The 22,164-nt window shown below is 41.2% G+C and overlaps 1 protein-coding gene across 2 annotated transcripts in view; it reads right to left on the bottom strand.

Annotated features, from left to right (window-relative positions):
- The window catches only part of sap130b (Sin3A-associated protein b), a 69,614-nt gene that overhangs the window by 35,215 nt on the left and 12,235 nt on the right, over positions 1-22,164 (bottom strand). The window contains exons 8-15 of one of the 2 annotated variants that reach the window (XM_063046206.1): positions 20,953-21,103; positions 19,267-19,357; positions 14,068-14,172; positions 13,251-13,392; positions 12,306-12,436; positions 3,429-3,737; positions 1,196-1,367; positions 26-130 (exon numbers count right to left, since the gene is read on the bottom strand). In XM_063046206.1, the coding sequence (XP_062902276.1) occupies positions 26-130; positions 1,196-1,367; positions 3,429-3,737; positions 12,306-12,436; positions 13,251-13,392; positions 14,068-14,172; positions 19,267-19,357; positions 20,953-21,103 (1,206 nt within the window). Of the gene's footprint in view, positions 1-25; positions 131-1,195; positions 1,371-3,428; positions 3,738-12,305; positions 12,437-13,250; positions 13,393-14,067; positions 14,173-19,266; positions 19,358-20,952; positions 21,104-22,164 lie in introns of both variants that reach the window. The other variant, XM_063046205.1, reaches the window with a different exon arrangement.

A 22,164-nucleotide genomic window follows, 5' to 3' on the forward strand; every position in this document is an offset into this window, starting at 1 on the left:
AGCAATTTCAAAATTCTAATCTTACCCAACTGGTCGTGGGGATCCTGATGCATTCCGCATTGTGCCATCTAATCGAGGGCTTGTAGCCTCTGTTGGCTGAGGAGGAATGAGACTCTTCCGAACAGCCATGCTGAAAATGAGAACGTGATGAAAATGGTGAATAATGAGCCATTTTTATTTCAGATACCCTGAAGAGTAGAAGCATAATTGCAACACAATGGTATCTTAAGGGAACGACCAACTGAACGGTTCCAGGCAATAAGTACAGACAAACAATAACTTCAACCAAATTTCTGTCTTTAACATACATTAATTAAGCAGGGGAAAAAAAAATCAGATACCGGCAGCTGAAATTGAAACAGAAAATGCTGGAAACATGCAGAACTGCCTTCTAAAACAGGACTAGAAACATTAACAGTTTTCTCTTTCTACAGATGAGGCCTGATATGCCAAGTGTTTCTAGCATTTTTGTTTGTGTTTTAAAATAGTGGTCAAGTATACATCCAAGACAAAATTCATTGTCATTGTTTTAAAATAATAATGGTAGTAGCCACCTTGAACAAGACTCTAGTAACAGTGAGTTAGATTAACATGGCATTTAAAAAACATATGGCTATAGAAGTCAGTGTTAAGTGATTTCAGATGTGAATTGGAAATGGCAGTTCATTTAAAATATTAGTTAGCATAAGCAGTGGCCCAGTGGTTCCTGAACTAATGGAGCTGCTACTTCACAGTGCCAGAGGCCCAGGTTCAATCCTGACCTCTGGTGCTCTCTGTGTGGAGTTTACACATTCTCCCTTTGACTGCATGGGTTTCCTCCCACATTACAAAGATTGTGCAGGTTGGTAGGTTAACTTGCCACTGTAAATGCTGCTACTGTAGAATTGTAGAGTTGCAAAATCTGTGGAAAAACTGGTGGGAATTAAGGGTAAGTTGGGGGCACGGGAGTTGGTGAGAGAATCTGAGGAGCATAGGTGCTATATCTCTACAAAGAAACTGACTAGAACCCTATAAAGATTGGACTAAATGGTTTAAGGAGATATATTTCTCTTCCATTTCCCCTTCTTTCACAAGAATGCAGATCTGATGAGAGCAAGAAGATCTCATTAATATAACTAAACAGGTTTCACTACACCTGCCAAGCAACTGAAATGTATCTGCTTGATTGGTGTAAGGTCCAGTTAAATGCCCTTACCCATCAGAAGCTGGTTTCTTGCGCAGAATACTCGGTCGTGGTGAAGATCCCTGTGCTGGAGCAGTGGTACTGCTACTCTGAGTGTGGGTTTGAATCACAGTTGTGATAGCTGGTGTTGCGCTGAATGTGCTGATGGGATTTGCTACAATGGTGGCTCCATCTGTCAACACCACTGCTGAAAAACAGGCAAAAATTAGCACCAATGATACCTCTCATGGATTCACACTTAAAACACATTCACAATCACAGACAGAATGAACAACTCAGCTCAAAGTAAAAAGCATCAAGCAAACTTCAGAGATGGAACACTAACAAGATAATCCATAGGTAAACTGCAAGGATTAAAATTCACCCATATCCCACCAGCAATTACTAGATGTCTACTATTATCCAGCTGTTTTCATTACAGAAAGGACTATTCCTTATTCCCAATCAATTGATTGGAATGCCTATGCTCTAGGTGATGTTCAGAACCATGAATGGTATAACTAATCAAGATCAAGATCCACTCTCCACTTGCTGCCACTTGGCATATGCGCCAAAGGCATGAAGTACACCTTTATTTCCATTTAGTTAATTAATCAGAGTGCCCTACAAAAACTACAAGCAATGAAGTACTTTAAAGGGTGGTTATTATTGTAGCCAATATACCCCAAGGGGATGAATAGGTGAAAATAAACATTGGCCAAGTCACTAGAGAGCTTCCTTGTTCTTCTCTGAACCACATACTTGGTTTAAAGGGGCATAATTGAGGTTTGACTTTACAAAATGCATCACCTCATCTACATTGAAATCCATGACACTCCTTGGCTCATTTCCCTAACAAATCAAGATCCCCCTGTAATCTACAATAACCTTCTTCACTATCAACATCTCCTAATTTTGCACCATCTGCATAGCTACTAATCAAGCCTTGCACATTTACATCCAGATAGTCTATATAAATAATACATAACAAATAACAAGGGTCTCAACACCAATCCATGGCACGATGCTAGTCACTGGCCTCCATTCAGAAAAGCAACCTTCAATCTCCATCTTCTGGTTGCTACCTCCAAACCAACTTTGAATCCAATTGGACTCCATGGGATACACTCTTCCAGACTAGCTTATCATGCCAGATCTCGTTGAAGGCCTTGCTGAAGTCTAAATAGACAACATCCACTGCCCTACATTCAACTACCTTTGTGGTTACCTCTTCAAAAAGCTAAAAGATTTATCAAGCATGTCTTCCAATACACACAGCTGAGATAACTCCTCTTAACCAGACTGACCATCCAAATGCTGATAGATCCCTTCCCTCAGAATTCCCTCCAGTAACTTCCCCATTACTGATGTCAGGTCTACCAGCCTGTAGTTCCCTGGTTTGTCCTTGCTACCCTTCTTAAACAACGAAACTACAATACTCACCTTCTAGTCCTCGTGAACTTAACCAGTGGCTAATGAAGCTACTATCTCCACAAAGACCACCATCTCCTCTAGACTCCCACGAAGTCAGAGGTGGCACTGCATCACACCTTGTACTCTTGTTATCAATCTTCCTGTAAATGAAATAGCTTCTCCCTCTGCATAATCAAAATCTGCCAGAAAATTTTAACACTATGAAATCTATCTTTTGTGTCCAGGAAAACAATCCCAGTTTATTTGGTTTCTTCATGTAATCAAAGTCTCTCACTGTTCTAGTAAAGCTTCTCTGCACCTACCTCCTTCCAAACATCTGATACCCAGCACAGGTGCTAGAGCCAAGGTCTAATCAGAGGCTCATAAAACTTTACAACCACCTTACTTCAATATTTTCTACCTCCATTCACCAAACCCAAGTACCTTGAATCACAGACAAGAGAAAATCGGCAGATGCTGGAACTGTTTACTCGTTTCCATAGACGTTGCCTGGCCTGCTGAGTTCCTCCAGAATTTTATGCGTAGTAACAAGAATCTGGAAGGCAGCTTCAAAGCCTTTACAATTTATCTTACCAACTTCAATAATTTTGGTATGCCAACCTATCACTCTATTCTTATTACAATGGAGAGTAAAATACAAAAATTTAACCTCATTACAACTTGGGAATAACCTATAATAAGGTGAACTAAAATTTCAAGAATTCAGCCACAATTGCTTCACTGGCAGGTGTCTTCAAGGAGTCTTCTTGCTAATGAATGCAAGGCTACAAGGAGATATGGCCAAGTCAATTAACTCCCCCCTCCAGGTTTCAAGCTATATTTTCCCCTTTACCTGGTGGCTTGTTCTCTGTGGTCTGTTGGGGGCCGATTGATGCAGGCTGCAGAGCCTGGGTACCAATAGTTGATGACTGAATTCCCTGAGCCCCAAGTGGAGCTGGTTGAATTCCTTGGGGGCCAATTGAAGTAGGTTGTAGCCCCTGGGCAGTGATTGATGCCGGCTGGAGCCCCTGAATGTGACGTGTGTGTGTGGTATCCACAGTCATCAGCTGCATGGGATTCAGATGGACAGTGGAAGCCACGCCCACACCCGCCTGTGCTGCAATCGCTGCTGCAGACACTGAACTCGGTGCTTGTGCTGAAACTGAGATGGAGAGTGGACATTAATGGTTTCTTAAATAACAGCACATCTGCTTTTTCTTCAAAGTGTTGTAGAATTATGGATCTTATAGCATTGAGAGAGCAAATTTGGCCATCATAACCATGCCAGCTCCACAAAATATTCAGTTCAGTCCAACACCAAAGCTTATTCCCCATAAGCACAACAACATTAACAATACTCTTTATCTATGAAAAATAACTTGCCCTCCCCCTTATGCACTAAAATAAACACGATGATTCTTCTTAAATTATTAACACCAAAATGACTAGACTTAAAAGAGCAAGTTATTATATATTACTTGCAAACAAAAACATCCTGTCAATTGCCCCACTTTCCAACGCTCCAGTCAGCTGGAGGCAAATAGAATCAGAAATGTACAGCATAGGTAGACGCTCAACCCAGCACGAATGGAAAGCATGCAAGGGAGCCGGCTGGATTCGAACTCGGGAGTCTTCGCTCCGAAGTCCGGTGCTGATGCCACTACGCCACCAGCCAGCATGGTTGAGTAAAGATAGTGTAAATTAACTTCACTCTAGCTGGAAGCTGAGAGGCAGGATGAGCATTTCTGAGAGATACATAAAGAAAGTTACAGCAATGACAGAGGCTTGACCTCAGTCTGCACTGATATTGGGATCACAGCTCAAACTACTGTGTTTAGAATTTAGAAAGTGTTTATCATTTAGAATGATAACAATGGTAAGTATTTCTGAAAACTGTTACATGCGAGGTTTCTTTACAACATTTCTTGGTTGTCAACTGTTCTTGACAGGTCCAAGGCAGCCAAAGTTTGGTCTTCCTTCTATCCTTTCTTTGAATTTGTCATGCAGTGAAAAATCACATCCATTGGGCATCTTGATGGAATCAGAGGATAACTCCTCAGCTACTGGAGTAGGATCTTTCCGAAAAAAAATATTCCCCTGTAGCAGCCAACAGGAAAACACTATTTGTTGGAAAACTGGCAATCCTTTTCTTCAAGATGGTCATTTCTGTGGAATAACTCCCCCATGTTTCACCAGAGGTCTTGTTTTTCCAAGTTTTAGGTGACCTTTTTAATATCTTTCAGGATGGGGTGGTGCCGTGAGCACACTGTAGAACAGAATACTAAGCACCCATGTAAAAGGCAGTTTCGCCTGAGGAGATTTTCTCAGTGCTCTTTCCATAGATACAGAGTTTCCCTATCTTTGGTGAACTCCTTATTTTCAGCTTATGGATTCCAATAGGGCACCATGGTAGCATAGGGGTTAGCACGACACTATTACAACTTGGGGCATTGGAGTTCAGTGTTCAATCACAGCATCCCCTGTAAGAAGCTTATACATCCTGCCAGTGGAGTGCATGGATTTCTTCTGGGTATTCCAATTTCCTCCCACAGTCCAAATTGGTCATCGTAAATTGTCCCATGATTAAGCCAGGTTTAAATGAGGGGCACAGCTCAAAGAGTCAGAAGGACCTATTCTGCACTATCACAAAATAAATGAACACAATTCACTGAGGCTTAATTGGTAGCACCTCCAGACCATAATCTGTTCACCAAAAAAGGTAGTACATACTAGGAATGACACTACCATCTTTATTTCCTCTCCAAATCACATGGCACCCCAAATCTGAAATGGATTACTGTTGACTCATTGTGGAAAATCCAGGTAACAGGAACATATCCAGCACAAGGTAGTTCAGGAAGCTAATTCACTAACAACTTCATCTTGGGATAGTCAACAATTTTTGTCATCGCTACTGCTGCTTATTCCCATAAAAGCACGTTCCTCAATGAGGTTGCCATTTGGAGGTTAGGTAATTATATGGAGTAACAGTACTTCCTTTCTAATCACTATTAGGAGTCCCCTAGTATTCTGATAGCAGCTTTATAGTTTGAAGATTAATCATCTCCAACAGGAAAGTCTAACCATCTATGTTCAAAATTACATTAATATTGCCAAGTCCTCTACCATCAACAAACTGGGGTTGATCAGAATCAAATATTGTGATTACGTGAGGCCAGCAACCAAGAATCCTGCAGTCACTGACTCACCCTCCCAGGACCCTAAAATCTTTCGACAAGACACAGGTCAGGAATGGGATAGAAGTCTCCACTGGCCTGGATAAGCACAGCTCCAATAACAAAGAAGCTTGCCACAATCCTGGTTAAGGCAGCCTAGTAGCATTCCATTAACCACCTCAAATCACAAGACCACAGACCATAAGATATAGGAGCAGAATTAGGCCATTTGGCCATTGAGTCTGCTCTGCCATTTCATCATAGCTGATCCAATTTCCCTCTCAGCCCCAATCTTCTGCCATTTCCTTATATCCCTTCATGCCTTGACTAATCAAGAATCTATCAATCTCTGTCTTACACATGTTTTGGCATACACAGCTGTCTGTGCCAAAGAATTCCACAGATTCACCACTCTCTGGCTAAAGATATTCTTCCTCATCTCTGTTCTAAAAGGACACCCCTCTATTCTGAGGCTGTGTCTTCTTGTCTTAAACTTCTCCATCATTGGAAACATCCTCTCCACATCCACCCTATTAAACCTTCAACATTCAATAGGATTCAATGAGATCCCCCCTCATTCTTCTGAATTCCAGTGAGTGCAGGCCCGAGAACCATCAAACTCTCCTCATATGATAAGCCTTTCAATTCTAGAGTCATTTTCGTGAATCTCCTTTGAACCCGCTCCAATGTCAACACATCCCTTCTTAGATAAGGAGCCTAAAACTGCTCACAATACTCCAAGTGAGGCCTCACCAACACCTCATCATGACATTGTTGTTTTTTCCGTTTTGATCCTTTCAAAATGAATGCTAACACTGCACTTGTCTTACTCACCACTGACGCAGTCACCAACTTAAGCTTTAAGGAAGTCTGCATGAGGGCTCCCAAGTCCCTTTGTACTTCAAATTTTTGAATTTTCTCTCCATCTAGAAAACAGTCTACACTTTTATTTCTTCTACCAAAGTGCATGACCATACACTTCCTACACTGCATTCCATTTGTCACTTCTTTGCCCATTCTCCTAATTTGTCTAAGTCCTCCTGAAGTCTCTCTCCTTCCTCAAAACTACCTGCTCCTCTACCTATCTTCATATTGTCTGCAAACTTGGCCACAAAACTATCAATTCCATCATCCAAGTCATTGACACAAATCATTCCCTTCATCAGCTGTGTAGAGTGGTGCCAATGTGCTGTACTACCTGCAAAATTCTCTACAATCACTTGCTGTGATTACTCCAATAACACCTTCCAAACTCTCAACCTCGATCAACAATAGGATTGATTCTATTACAATACAGTTGTAATCACTATTAACGACTTCACTATTAATAGTCATCACTATTAATGACTTTCTTTTAATTCTAGATGATTAACTGAATTTAAATTCACAGCAGCCATATGAAGATTTAATCTCCCATACCCAAATTTTTCTCCAGGGCACTGGACTACCATTCCAGTAACATAATCACTATGCCATATTAATCCCACCCCACTCTCTCAAAGTTCAAAGTAAAATTTATGATCAGAATACACACATTACTACATGCAACCCTGAGATTCATTCTCGTGGGAACACCGATACCTGCAAGCTCCCCTCCTAGGCTCGCATCATCCTGACAAGATGATGTGAGTCCTTTGTTATAGTTGGGTCTAAATCCTCAAACTCCTTCCCAGGTATCTTCAAAAGATTACAGTAATTCAAGCAACCACCACTTTCAAGGGCAGTAAATGGGGACCTGACCAGCAACAGACACATCCTGTTAAATGAATCACAGAGAAGTGATAGTCATGGTTTTAACAGCTTGGGACATACTACACCCCAATTTGGAGTTAACCACTTTCAATAAATGCCAAAGCCCTTACTTGTTTCTTTAAATTTCCCCTCCTCTCCTATAATAAAATCATGGAATCCTATAGCATAGAAACAACTCTGCCAGTCTATCTCGTCCATGTCAATCATGATGCCTACCTATGCAAACCCAAGTAATTGCCTTAGGTCTATATTGCTCTGCTCTCTTCCTATTCAAACACCTGCCCAAACACCTTAATCACTGAATTCTATATGCCTCCACCACCTCCTCTGGCAGTTCATTCTGGACATTCACTACTCTGTGTAAAAAGCTTAGATCCCTCAGACCTCCTTTACATTTCTCGACTCTAATCAATGTCCTCTCGTTCTATACTCCCCTGCCCTGGAAAGATGATTCTGACCATATATCCTATCTATGCTCCTCATAATTTTATAACCCCTGCAGGATCACTGCTCAGCCTCCTATACTACCAAGGATAAATACATCCTATTCACCAAGAGAGTTATCCTCCGTGACCACAGTTTACATTCTGCCAAAAGCAGTATGTAACCAGGCACTCGAGATATTGAATTCTGTCATCAGCAAACATGAAATAACCCACTTCAACGCACTTCAAATCACTGTTGGGGCTTCAATCAGGCTACTTTGAAGAAATCTCTGCCCAATTATCATCAGCATATAACCTGCAGCACCAGGGGTCCCAACATACTCTACCATGGTTATATTATAATAAGGAATGCCTACCGTTCCATGCCTAGACCACATTGCGGGCAATCTCATCACTTGGCTGTCCTTCTCCTACCTGCATACAGGTAAAGGCTAAAGAGCAAAACTCCAGAGATAAGAATAACAAAGAGGTGGTTTCAGGAGGCAGAGAAGTGGCTGCAGGACTGTTTTGAGTTGGTGGACTAGGCAGTGTTCAAGGATTCAGAGGATCTGAATGAATACACTACACTTGTCACAGAACTTATAAAGACAGTTGTAGACAGGTGTGTCCCCACAAAATCATTCAGAGCCTTCCCCAACTAGAAGCCTTGAGATCTGCAATCTGCTAAGGACCAGATCAGTGGCATTCAGGCCTGGTGATCAAGTAAGATACAAGAGATCCAGGTATGATCTCCAGAAAGCCATCTCATGAGCAAAGTGGCAATTCCAGACCAAACATGAATCACTGAAGGACACTCAACAGCTGTGGCAGGGCTTGAATGCCATCATCTCTTACAAAGTAAAACCAAGCATCATAGGTGACAACAAGGTTTCGCATCTAGATGATCTCCATGCCTTCTATGAAGGAACATTCACGAACTCCCACAGCTCCCGATGACCTTGTGATTTCAGTCTCTAAGGCCAATGTGAGAGCTCTGTCAAGAGGGTGAACCTACAGAAAGCATCTGGCCTAGACGGGGTACCTGGCTGAGAACTGAAGATCTGTGCTGATCAACCACTGCACCCCACCCCGCCCCCGGGCTGGAGTGTTCACTGATATATTTAACTTCTCATTTGAGGTACGCACCTGCTTCAAGCAGGCTTCAATAATACCAGTGCTCAAGAAGAAGGTGATGACCTGCCTCAATAACTATTGTACGGTTACACTGACATCCACAGTGATGAAATGCTTCGAGAGGTTGGTGAGGAAACATGTCAACTCCTGCCTAACAAGCTACTTGCATCCACTCCAATTTGTCCACAGCAGATGCCATTTCATTGCCTCTTCACTCAACCCTGGAACATCTGGATATTCTTTATCAACTACAGCTCAGCATTCAATACCATCATCCCCTCAAGTTCCAAGACTTTGGCCTCAATATCTCCTTGTGATGTTGGAACCTCGATTTTCTCACTTGTGGACCCTAACTAGTTTGGATTGACAAAAATATTGCTTCCACAATCTTCATCAGTACAGGTGCACCACAAGGCTATGTGGTTAGCCTTCTGCTCTGCTCTAATTATACATGACTATGAGTCTAAGTGCAGCTCCAATCATATTTAAGTTTGTTGACAACACCACTGTCGTTGGCTAAATCAAAGGTGGTGACAAGTCAGCATACAGGAGGGAGACTGAAAATCTGGCTGAGTGGTGCCACAACAACAACAACGTCTTACTCAATGTCACCAAGACTAAGCAGCTGATTATTAACTTCAGCAAGAGGAAACTGGAGGTCCATGAGCCAGTTCTCATCGGGGATTAGAGGTGGAGAGGGTCAGCAACTTCAAATTCCTCAGTGCGATCATTTCAGAAAATCTGTCCTGGGCTCAACATGTAAGTGCAATTATGAAGAAAGCATAGCAGTGGCTCTACTTTACCACAGAAGTTTGCTAAGATTTGGTAGGTCATATAAAACTTTGACAAACTTCTGTAGCAATGCAGTAGCTATTGACTGCTTGCATCACGGCCTGATATGGAAACACCAGTGCCCTTGAACAGAAAACTCTACAAAAAAAGTAGTGTACGCATCCCAGTCCATCACAGGTAAAGCTCTCCCCACCACTGAGCACATCCTTACAGAGCAATGCTGCAGGAAAAAAAGCATCCATCGAGGATACCCACCACCCTGGCCATGCTGTCTTCTCGCTCCTGCCATCGGGAAGCTGGTATAGGAGCCAGGTTCAGGAACAGTTATTACCCCTCAACCATCAGGCTCTTGACCCAGAGGGGATAACATCACTCAACTTCACTTGCCCCATTACTGAACTGTTCGCACAATGTATGGACTCACTTTCAAGGACCCTTCGTCTCATGTTCCTTGTAATTATTGCTTTATTTATCAGTATTATTTTTTGTCTTTTGTATTGCACAATTTGTTGTTTGTCTGCCCTACTGGCTGCAGTCTTTCATTGATTCAATTGTGTTTCTTGGATTTACTGTGTACGCCCATAAGAAAACAGACCACAGGGTTGTATATGGTGACATGCATGTGCTTTGATACTAAATTTACTTTGAACTTGGAACCCCAGTCAATTCAATCCCTCCTTTTAAATACACACCTGCATTCCAGGAACATCCTGGAGAATCTCTTCTGCACTCTCTCTATTACAGCACAATATGGAGACAAGAACTATAAGCGATGTTTTAATTGTGGCCTAATCAATAGCAATGTCTGTGTCTGTGCTATATGACTCATCTTCCATGAACTGCACCAAAAAACCTAGTCTGATTTCTAGGTTTAGTTTCTGTTGCAATTTAATCCTCCATTTATCTTTTTATTGTTGAAGCAACAGGCATTGTTTTAATGGCGACACCAGACTTCCGGTCAAGATGGCGCTTGTGTACAATGCTCCTTTGGTCAGTATCTTCTGGATAGATCATGAAACCACACATTTCACTTCTTTTACGTTTTTTTATGTTTGTTTTTTTGTCTTAAGTGTGATTCTGGAACCGTTGAAGCCTGTGATTTGCAGTTTGGAGATCATTTGGGTGTTTCAACGCTCTGCAGTCTCCGAAAGGATTCCAGGAGGCAGAGGCAGCACGCGGAAACCTCACGGCAAGGCTGCAAGCCAATTTTTTACATGCATTTTGCTGTTTAAAGCTTCCCTTCTTCACCAATTAAAGCGCCGAGAAAGAGTAAAATGCTGGCTGGCTGCCTTTTTATCACTGGTGAGATTGCTCTGCTATGGAGGGGGAGAATGTTGCCCAGGTTTTCTGCAATATGGATGTGAAATTGGACTGTGAACTATATTCCCCCCCCAGTCTTATGGCTTTTTCTGTGTTCTGTGTTTTTCACCCTATCTTTCTTATTTTTTTGTGTATGGGGGAAGAAGATTTGGGGGTTGATGATTGTGCAGCCTTTCTTTTCTTTCTTGGTTTCATGGCTATCTGGAGAAGAACTTCAGAGTTGTATAATTTAATAATAAATGAACCTTTGAAATAGCCTCCACACTCCAGATGAGAGAGGGACTATAGGAAGAAATAAGAATTACAGGCTAATAAAGAGTAAACTAACAAGTGTATCTTCTCATGCTCAAATCCAACTAGATGAAAAATTTAAATATGAAGAAAGAACTGATCTTGGGATGACAAACTGGACAAGATAAATACAAGGAAATAGAGAGCTGCCAGTGGTCACAAAGCTACCCTCCAGAAAGACAACAGCTTGCAGATTCAGAAAAGTACACAAGGTGGGGTAAGTGTTTTAAAATCTAATGCAAGAGGCAGTACAATACAAAAGTGTCTATTCAAAACAAAAAAAATGAAGGATTAGGCTCAACTGCAGTACTTTCAACCAACTTCCCCAAGCAGTAGTACAGGAGTAAATTGAAAAGCTGCTTTCATTATACCCCTGAGAGTCAAGAGGCATATCCTGCAAGAGCTGCTAGCTGCAGCCACAATTTAATAGCTGCTGTCTTATGCACCATCTGATTATTTTATCATTATGATAACTAATGAAGATTAAATTATTGCATAATTATGAAATATCAATATAGAGTAACCTGCCAAATATCAATCATCATGTAGAATTTCAAGAATTAGCCCACTTCCTAATTGTAGAAAAGCATTACATATGTTCCCACTACTACACTTTTAGGAGTATATGGGCATCTTTATGAGATCAATACAGTTCTCACCATGTGCATGTATGAGGGAGAACTAAGTCTTTGAGTAAGCTACTTAAAAACAGTTCAAATCTGAGAGGGCACCTTCCCAGTTGCTCAGTTTATCCAATCAGTAGCCTATCCAGTCGACTCTGAACTGCATTTCCCATGATACACATTCCTATAACAAGTGAATTAATTCAGATATTCATACCTGGGTATTGCCGAATAGTGGAGACTGTACTGGTTATTGGGGTAAAGGTATGTGCTAGTGCTGAGTAGCCAGGGATGGCAGCTGACGGTGGATAAGCTGGCAGGTAATACTGGAACTGCACAGGAACTTGCCTTGACCAAATGAAAAAGAAATTGGGAACACTGAGTTAATCTCTGTCAATAATTTAAAAAAACACAGATTTTGTAATTCAAAATTATGCCTACACTTTTGAACAAATTTCTAAATACAAACAAGCCATTCCTGTATCACAGCCATTCAGGTTATGGAAATACACCCATCAGAATTCACAAATCAATACCCAAAAATCTGAGACACAGAAAAAAATTTGCTCATGAAATTTAGGTGAAAGTGAATAAACAAAATATCTCCTTTTTTTAAAAATCTCATGTTTCTTGGTGTGTACGCAGATGACATGGCTTCACCTGGCAGAAAATCATGACACAAACCATTTTCTAGGAATGAAACCTTCTAGTAACACAGAGGGTTCCCTGTACTTCAGTTTCAGAATAACAGCTACTTCAATTTAAATTGGTTAATAACTCAAATAGGTGATGTTAATGTACAAGCCAAGATAATAATAATAATAATATCTGATCTGCTGGGGCACATCTACGAAGTACATTATTCTTGATCAACTTGACTCTTACATTTACAGTTTATTTTCCAACAGATCAATGGGCATTGACCACAGGTCAAAAACAATTGTATTTTCCCTTATTATACGACAAGGTCGATTTGAATATCCACCCAGCACATGGAGCCTGTCACAACAATAAATTGGTACACATGGAAAAACAGAGGAATGGAGAAGGAAAATGGGATAAAAATATTGACAGTAGAAGTCAATGGGGAAACTTGGATATGCAAAATCTAAATCCCTATTGATGCTTCTAACATTTACTCAGGCACTTGAAGCCACCATACCTATTCTCAGTGCGTGTTTCCATCGTAACAGGGTTAGGCGATGCCCTATGACCTGGTATGGAAATCAGGTTCCCCCTCTCTGTTGTATAATCAGGCTGGATCCGTGGGGAATTGTGGGTAATTGGTTGAGGAACAACTTTTGCTGTAACACAGTACAACAGAGTGTACATTAGTGATGGAAAAATACAATCCCAACTACCAGCAATTTCCCCACCCAGAAACTTTAGCTGGGTAATCCAAGTTAACAGCCACAGAAAGAGTTACGTTGAAAGTTCATGAACCAGAAATGTCAATCCTGTTGCTCTCTCCATACATGCTACTTGACCTAATGAGTGCTTCCAGCAGCTTGCTTTTTACTTCAGCTTTCCAGGTTTACTTTTGTTTGCTTTTCTGCTAAAATTAGCAGCTACTGAAGAAGCTCTTTTTTGCCAATACTTCAATAAGCCTTTTAAATCTATTCTTAGTTCAGAACAAAAAATTCTAATGGGTTGTTACTCACATTATTTTATAGCTAGCCATTGATTTTTCATTCAACTTGAATTCTTTCTAATTGGTAGGACAGTTTTCTTTACTGTGCCATAAATCAATCCATTTATGAAGATCATTGCAAGGAAATTCAACTTCCACAATGTCCTACAAAATAGTATTTCACCTTTCCCCTGAAAAACAGCACTCAAGCAGTCAATACCCTAGTCCAGAATGAAGACACCAATGTCCGAACACTGTACCAACTCCTGAATTAGAACCTTTCAAAAAAATTCAGTCAAGCTTTCTGGTCACATTTGAGTTGGAAACCATGATAATGGGTTGCACTCACCAACAGGAATAGTTGACGTCGTGACTACAGGAGCATGAGGTGTATGAGAAGCCATTGTCATGTTAACAATTGTACTGCTCGTTACTTGAGAATGGGAAACAGCACCTGTAAAGCAAAAATAAAAGTATTTACAAACAGAAATATCAAAAAGCTGACAAATAATGAAACACATAAGATGTAAGTGCTCGCATGTAAGCAACAGGAAATAGATTCAGTTTTCAGAGTCATGACATAAAATGAGAAATAAATCTAACTTTTCTTAATGCAGAGAGGTTTCTAAGCGAAAAAAATCAATAGGATTTTGGCATTCACTGTTTTCAGCTTCTCTGCTGGAATTATAGGAAAACTTAAATAATTTCCTCAACATAGATTACATATGCAAAAAAGTGAGATTCTAATGACCGTATTTTACAAACACTGCCAGGGTGGTACTTCATTTCAACAACCCTATCAAAACATATTTCTTTTTTAAATCTTTTTATTGAATAAGTATACAAAAAGGTAAGCCATATAGGCACTAATACACTGTTAGAATATAATAAAATTACAGAAGATATTAATACAAAAAAATAATACAATGTAATTTAAACATAACGTACCAAGGTAACATAATAGTATACTAATTTATATATATATATCAATAGAGAAAAGGAAAAAAAAAACCCAAAAAAAAACCCACCGTGCAACTAAACTAAAAGCAAAGCAAAGCAATGGGCTAACTTGAAACCAAACAGAGTTAAAGAACTTAAAATCACGTCCTCAATCCCGACCTCCATTAAAAACAGTAAAAAAAAACAAGAAGGGTATATATTACATTAAATGAAAATATTGAATAAAAGATCTCCAGGTCTGTTCAAATTTAAGTGAGGAATCATAAAGATTGCTTCTAATTTTCTCCAAATTCAAGCATAATATCGTCTGAGAAAACCAAAAAAAGGTAGTTGGAGCATTAAGCTCTTTCCAATGTTGTAAGATACATCTTTTCGCCATTAAAGTAAGAAATGCAATCATTCTACGGGCTGAAGGGGAAAGATTACTGGAAATTTTAGGTAGTCCAAAGATAGCAGTAATAGGGTGAGGAGAGATATCTATATTCAATACCTTGGAGATAATATTAAAAGTGTCTCTCCAAAAAGTTTCCAGAGTAGGGCAAGACCAAAACATACGAGTTAAAGAGGCTATCTGCCCCGGACATCTATCACAAAAAGGATTAATATGAGAATAAAAGTGAGCTAATTTATCTTTGGACATATGTGCTCTATGAACAACTTTAAATTGAATTAGGGAATGTTTAGCACAGCTAGAGGAAGTATTGACTAATTGTAAAATCTGCCCCCAGTCATCCACAGAAATGATAAACCCCAATTCCTGTTCCCAATCTACCCTAATCTTATCAAATGGAGCTTTCCTAAGTTTCATAATAATATTATAAATCATAGCCGATGCACCTTTCTGACATGGACTAAGGTTAATTATAGTATCTAAAATGTATGTAGGAGGAAGCATTGGAAAGGAAGAAAGTATAGTACTTAGGAAATTTCTAACTTGTAGATATCTAAAAAAATGTATTCTTGATAAATTATATTTATTAGATAATTGTTCAAAAGACATAAGGGAACCATCTAAAAATAAATCCAAAAACCGTGAAATACCCTTAGTCTTCCAAATTTGAAAAGCACGATCCGTAAAAGAGGGAGGAAAAAATGTTACCTAAAATAGGAATCGCTAACCCAAATTGATTAAGATCAAAAAATTTTCTGAATTGAAACCAAATACGTAAGGTATATTTAACTATAGGGTTAGACACCTGAAAATGTATTTCTAAAAAGCAGTCAGTTATGTTATCCATACAATAAAGGCAACAGGAGTGCTGAAAAAGATGATATAAATAGGTCAGTTGATACACAAGATTGTTTGGAACATCACCATTCTGGGCAGCATCTTTCATGATTATTTCAGTACTTTCTCTGATGGCTTAGCTTGAAAATTATTAGTTTGCTACTTGAGAGGAGCAGGAAGATTAACATCTCTGATACACAAATTAAACAACCGTTTCACCATGCAAACTATTAATCTGCTTTACAGTATGCCCAGTTACAAAATGACAAATAAGGTAAGACACATCAAAGTTGCTGGTGAACGCAACAGACCAGGCAGCATCTCTAGGAAGAGGTGCAGTCGACGTTTCAGGCCGAGACCCTTTGTCAGGACTAACTGAAGGAAAAGTGAGTAAGGGATTTGAAAGTGGGAGTGGGAGGGGGAGGGGGAGATCCAAAATGATAGGAGAAGACAGGAGGGGGAGGGATGGATCCAAGAGCTGGACAGGTGATTGGCAAAGGGAATATGAGAGGATCATGGGACAGGAGGTCCAGGGAGAAAGACGGGGGGGGGGGAAGAGTGGGGCGGATACCTCCTCTTATTTACCCCTCGATCGTGACCCCACTAAGGAGCACCAGGCCATTGTCTCCCACACCATCACCGACTTTATCCGCTCAGGGAATCTCCCATCCACTGCTACCAACCTTATAGTTCCCACACCCCGCACTTCCCGTTTCTACCTCCTACACAAGATCCACAAACCTGCCTGTCCTGGCAGACCTATTGTCTCAGCTTGCTCCTGCCCCACCGAACTCGTTTCTGCATACCTCGACACGGTTCTATCCCCCCTTGTTCAATCCCTTCCTACCTATGTTCGTGACACTTCTCACGCTCTTAAACTTTTCAATGAGTTTAAGTTCCCTGGCCCCCACCGCTTTATTTTCACCATGGATGTCCAGTCCCTATATACTTCCATCCCCCATCTGTAAGGTCTCAAAGCTCTCCGCTTCTTTTTGGATTCCAGACCCAATCAGTTCCCCTCTACCACCACTCTGCTCCGTCTAGCGGAATTAGTCCTTACTCTTAATAATTTCTCCTTTGGCTCCTCCCACTTCCTCCAAACTAAAGGTGTAGCTATGGGCACCCGTATGGGTCCTAGCTATGCCTGCCTTTTTGTTGGCTTTGTGGAACAATCTATGTTCCGTGACTATTCTGGTATCTGTCCTCCACTTTTCCTTCGCCACATCGACAACTGCATTGGCGCTGCTTCCTGCACGCATGCAGAACTCATTGACTTTATTAACTTTGCCTCCAACTTTCACCCTGCCCTCAAGTTTACCTGGTCCATTTCCGACACCTCCCTCCCCTTTCTAGATCTTTGTTCTAGAGCTGTCTCTGGAGACAGCTTATCCACTGATGTCTACTATAAGCCTACTAACTCTCACAGCTATCTGGACTATTCCTCTTCTCACCCTGTCTCTTGCAAAAACGCCATCCCCTTCTCGCAATTTCTCCGTCTCCGCCACATCTGCTCTCAGGATGAGGCTTTTCATTCTAGGACGAGGGAGATGTCCTCCTTTTTTAAAGAAAGGGGCTTCCCTTCCTCCACTATCAACTCTGCTCTCAAACGCATCTCCCCCATTTCACGCACATCTGTTCTCACTCCATCCTCCCGCCACCCCACTAGGAATAGGGTTCCCCTGGTCCTCACCTACCACCCCACCAGCCTCCAGGTCCAACATATAATTCTCCATAACTTCCGCCACCTCCAATGGGATCCCACCACTAAGCACATCTTTCCCTCCCCCACCTCTCTGCTTTCTGCAGGGATCGCTCCCTACGCGACTCCCTTGTCCATTCGTCTCCCCCATCCCTCCCCACTGATCTCCCTCCTGGCACTTATCCTTGTAAGCGGAACAAGTGCTACACATGCCCTTACACTTCCTCCCTTACCACGATTCAGGGCCCCAGACAGTCCTTCCAGGTGAGGCGACACTTCACCTGTGAGTCGGCTGGGGTGATATACTGCGTCCGGTGCTCCCGATGTGGCCCTTTATATATTGGCGAGAGCCGACGCAAACTGGGACACCACTTTGCTGAACACCTACGCTCTGTCCGCCAGAGAAAGCAGGATCTCCCAGTGGCTACACATTTTAATTCCACATCCCATTCCCATTCTGACATGTCTATCCACGGCCTCCTCTACTGTAAAGATGAAGCCACACTCAGGTTGGAGGAACAACACCTTATATTCTGTCTGGGTAGCCTCCAACCTGATGGCACGAACATCAACTTTTCTAACTTCCGTTAATGCCCCACCTCCCCCTCGTACCCCATCCGTTATTTATTTATATACACACATTCTTTCTCTCACTCTCCTTTTTCTCCCTCTGTCCCTCTGACTATACCCCTTGCCCATCCTCTGGTTCTCCCCCCCCCCCCCGTCTTTCTCCCTGGACCTCCTGTCATATCCCTTTTGCCAATCACCTGTCCAGCTCGGCTCCATCCCTCCCCCTCCTGTCTTCTCCTATCATTTTGGATCTCCCCCTCCCCCTTCCACTTTCAAATCTCTTACTAACTCTTCCTTCAGTTAGTCCGGACGAAGGGTCTCGGCCCGAAACGTCGACTGTACCTCTTCCTAGAGATGCTGCCTGGCCTGCTGCATTCACCAGCAACTTTGATGTGTGTTACTTGAATTTCCAGCATCTGCAGAATTCCTGTTGTTTGCATTTTTAAAATAAGATAAGAACTTGGATAAAATTATATCAAAAATCATACAATATTGAACTTAAAAGAATAATATTGATGTACGCAACATTAATTTTTTGGTCCCTGCACAGCATTGTTCTCATTTTTCTCTTTTACCTCAAGTGGATTAAATCAAATCAACTGCAAATTCTTAGACATAATACTCGCAGCATGGCAAGCAGTCATAGAGCATTAAAGAAATGAATGCTGTACTGGAACCAGAAAACATCAATCAACATACTAACCATCCAGGACCCACTCTTCCATTCATATTCTAGATGTTAAGCATTTTAGCTGTTAAGGAATTACTTATTTACTCCAGTATTCAGTGTTATGGCTAGTGTTTCCTTGGTACCTTGCAGTTAAGATAAGTAAATTAAAATGTTCAATAACTGAGGCATAGGGTTTTTTGTATGGAGAGCCATGCAGTTACTTTCGTAGTTATTGAGAACTAGTGTTAGGTAGAATCTACCATCAATACAACTGACGAACTCAGTAGAACTGAGAGCAAAAGATGTCTAATGTATGCAAGACTACTGCATCAAGAATGCTTCCATTTGAAGAGCAGTCAACAGCTTTCTGTCTTAAGAGTCTAAAATGAATACAAGTATTTTGCAGAAACCAGGTACTCACCCTGACCCGTCGTAGAAGGGACTGAGTTTGTTGAAAGTATAGGTGCCACAGTGGCGGCAGCAACTGGTGTGCCAGTACTGAACATGGCTTTCTGTTGAAAGAGAATGGTTTGTTGGTTTTGGAAGCTGATAAAAGTTATTGGTCGATGCTACCTATTACATAACCAACAGCAGGAATAGTCATTAGTCATCTTGAGATGAGCACTGGAACACAAAAACTGAATTTCTGATTTATCATGAGCTTAATGTCTAAAACATGCTAAACTTCCTTACTTCAAGAAATCACAACTGTGGCTTTCTTGTTCAAAAGCTGACCTGTGTGTGCAGACATAAGCTGACTGCTTGGGTTTACACCTGCCTTCTCAACTACTGAGAGGTGATCAGCACTGTTGAAAAGCTCTCTTAGTGGTCACTTAGGTTGCTATGGAGATGAGAGAAGACAGGGACGAGGGGAAAAAGATTGAACAGCAAAGTGCTGGGTAATGTGGCCTCTCCCCATATTGGAGCAGTGTGACTGAACCATTACCACAACAGTCATTGGAATGTATATGCTGCAATCTTACTCTGTGCAGCACTTGCAAAGCAACGTGTTACCAGTGAAACCAAAGACCAAGTGGGACCCTTTAACTTTTATGGTTCTTGATTTTCTGCTCAACATCCTCCTTATTTTACTGAGGTTGATCAAAGATCACATGTGGCAACCTTCTGATCCAATCTGTACAAGTAGAAAGTATGCACTACGCAGACTGCAGTGGGGAAATGACACCGGCACAGGGGTGAATCACTCAGCCTAATCTTCTAATGAATGGGATTTCTACCAGAAATACGTGTTAACACTCCAGAACATGCAAAAGCATGATTAATTTCGCAGCTTACAAACATGCAGTCTTTTAATTTTTCATACAAGCTTATCCAGAGCACACACTTGCAGGGATTCAGGAACACAAACACTTAATGAATGCCTACTTGCCAACAACTGCAGTTTAGCCAACAATAACAGCAGGATCGTGCAAGTGTGATGACACTGTTTATTACACACAATGAAACAGGTGCAATTGAAGGACCCCTTTCTAACCAGCAGAATTATTTTCCTGTGTTGGAAACCACCTGCATCATTTAGAGAGGCAGCAGTACTGGCTTGAGGAGGTAAGCACAAAACAAGATCCAAATGCAAATGCAAATGAGCAGGGGGCACAGTCCCTTTGCATGAAAATAATAATTGATATTGAATAACAGTGTTGCGTATGAATCTATCAATTAGACCAACTTTTATCATAGCTGTGGGCTTCTTCCCATTTAGTAATGCACTGAAGAAACCTCTCAGGAATTGCTGAATGATATCAACCTGGAACAAACCATTATATATATCCTAAATCAAATCACACTGTTTACAGTAACTCTACTATAATGCCAAGTTTTTCAGTTCATGAAAGATAAAATGTTCACAATGTTCTCACTTGCCAACTAAATTTCCAAGTTATTTAAAAGACCAAAATATGTCAATCTGTCTTGAGGGTTCCTTGTTACATTAAACATACTGATCTTGAGTGGCAATTTCAGGAAGAATTTATCTGATATAGATCACAGTACAACAATTTCACAGAGGGTGGGGGCTTGGGACAGGATAATTAATAACAATGACAGCCACTTTGGAGCCAAGTGCAGGATGGTAGATGAAAATCTTTACCTGTGTTATGGGATGGAGCTGAGGTTTCTGAGCAGCTACTGCAGGGTGAGAAGGCAATGTGATGCGAGCAGTTGTATCACGAGGCTGCTGGGTACGCTGGATACTAATTGTGGCAGCAGATGGATGAGGTTGGATGGTCAGTGCTGGTCTACTGCAGGGAAGGAGAAACAATTCAGACAGGGGACCTCTTGCACTGAACTCTGAATTCTCTGACAAAGACTAATGTTTGAAATTGGATACAAAGCCCCTTGAGTCTGTTTCACCACTAAATCAAGTCTGAACCATATCTTATCATCTATCCTCAACACTCCTGCATTATAAAAATCCTAGATTTTAAACTAAGCACTAGCTTCAGCTTTCTTCAGTATACGGTACTGTGCAAGTGTCTCAGGCACACGTAAAAAATCCTGAAGACACTTTCAAAAATAATGAAGTTTCTAAATACCTAAAAATGACTATAAAAGAGCAATAAACAGTTAAAAAGAAACACCAAATCAACTCAATACTTGGTGTGACCACCCTTTGCCAATTCTCTTGTTAGGTACGCCGACATGCAGTTTTATAGGGGTAAAGGGGGCAGGCATAAAGAAATATTTTGGTTGGTAGTTTGTTCCAAGCATTTTGGAGAACTTGCCACAGTTCTCTGCAGACTTTGGCTGTCTTGCTTACTGTCTCTCCAGGTAATCCCAGATGATCTTAATGTTGAGATCAAGGCTCTGTGGGGGCTACAACATAGAGAAATCCTTGTTCTTCTTTTTGCTGAAGATAGTTCTTTATGCCCTTGGCCGTATGTTTGGGGTCATTGTCCTGCTGCAGAATGAAGTTGGGACCCATCAGACACCTCCCTGATGGTATTGTGTGATAGATGAGAATCTGCTTGTACTTCTTAGCATTAAGGATTTCATTAATTTTAACCAAGTCACTAACTCCATTTGCAGAATTGCAGCCCCAAACCTGCAGGGAATGACCCCCGTACTTCACTGGTGGGTGCACACACTCAATGTAATGCTCTCCAGCTCTTCCAAGGACAAACTACCTCCTCATTGAGCCTAGAATTTCAAATACTAACCCGTCAATCCAGAGCACTTGCTTCCATCGTCTAGCACCCTAGCCCTTGTATTTTATGCAGAGGTGAGCCACTTGTCTGTTTCCACAGGAGGGATGGCCTTTTTGGCAGCATCTCTTCCTTGAAGACCACTTCTGACAAGACTG

Source organism: Mobula hypostoma, chromosome 4, assembly GCF_963921235.1.
Source record: "Mobula hypostoma chromosome 4, sMobHyp1.1, whole genome shotgun sequence".
NCBI classification, from domain to species: Eukaryota; Metazoa; Chordata; class Chondrichthyes; order Myliobatiformes; family Myliobatidae; genus Mobula; species Mobula hypostoma.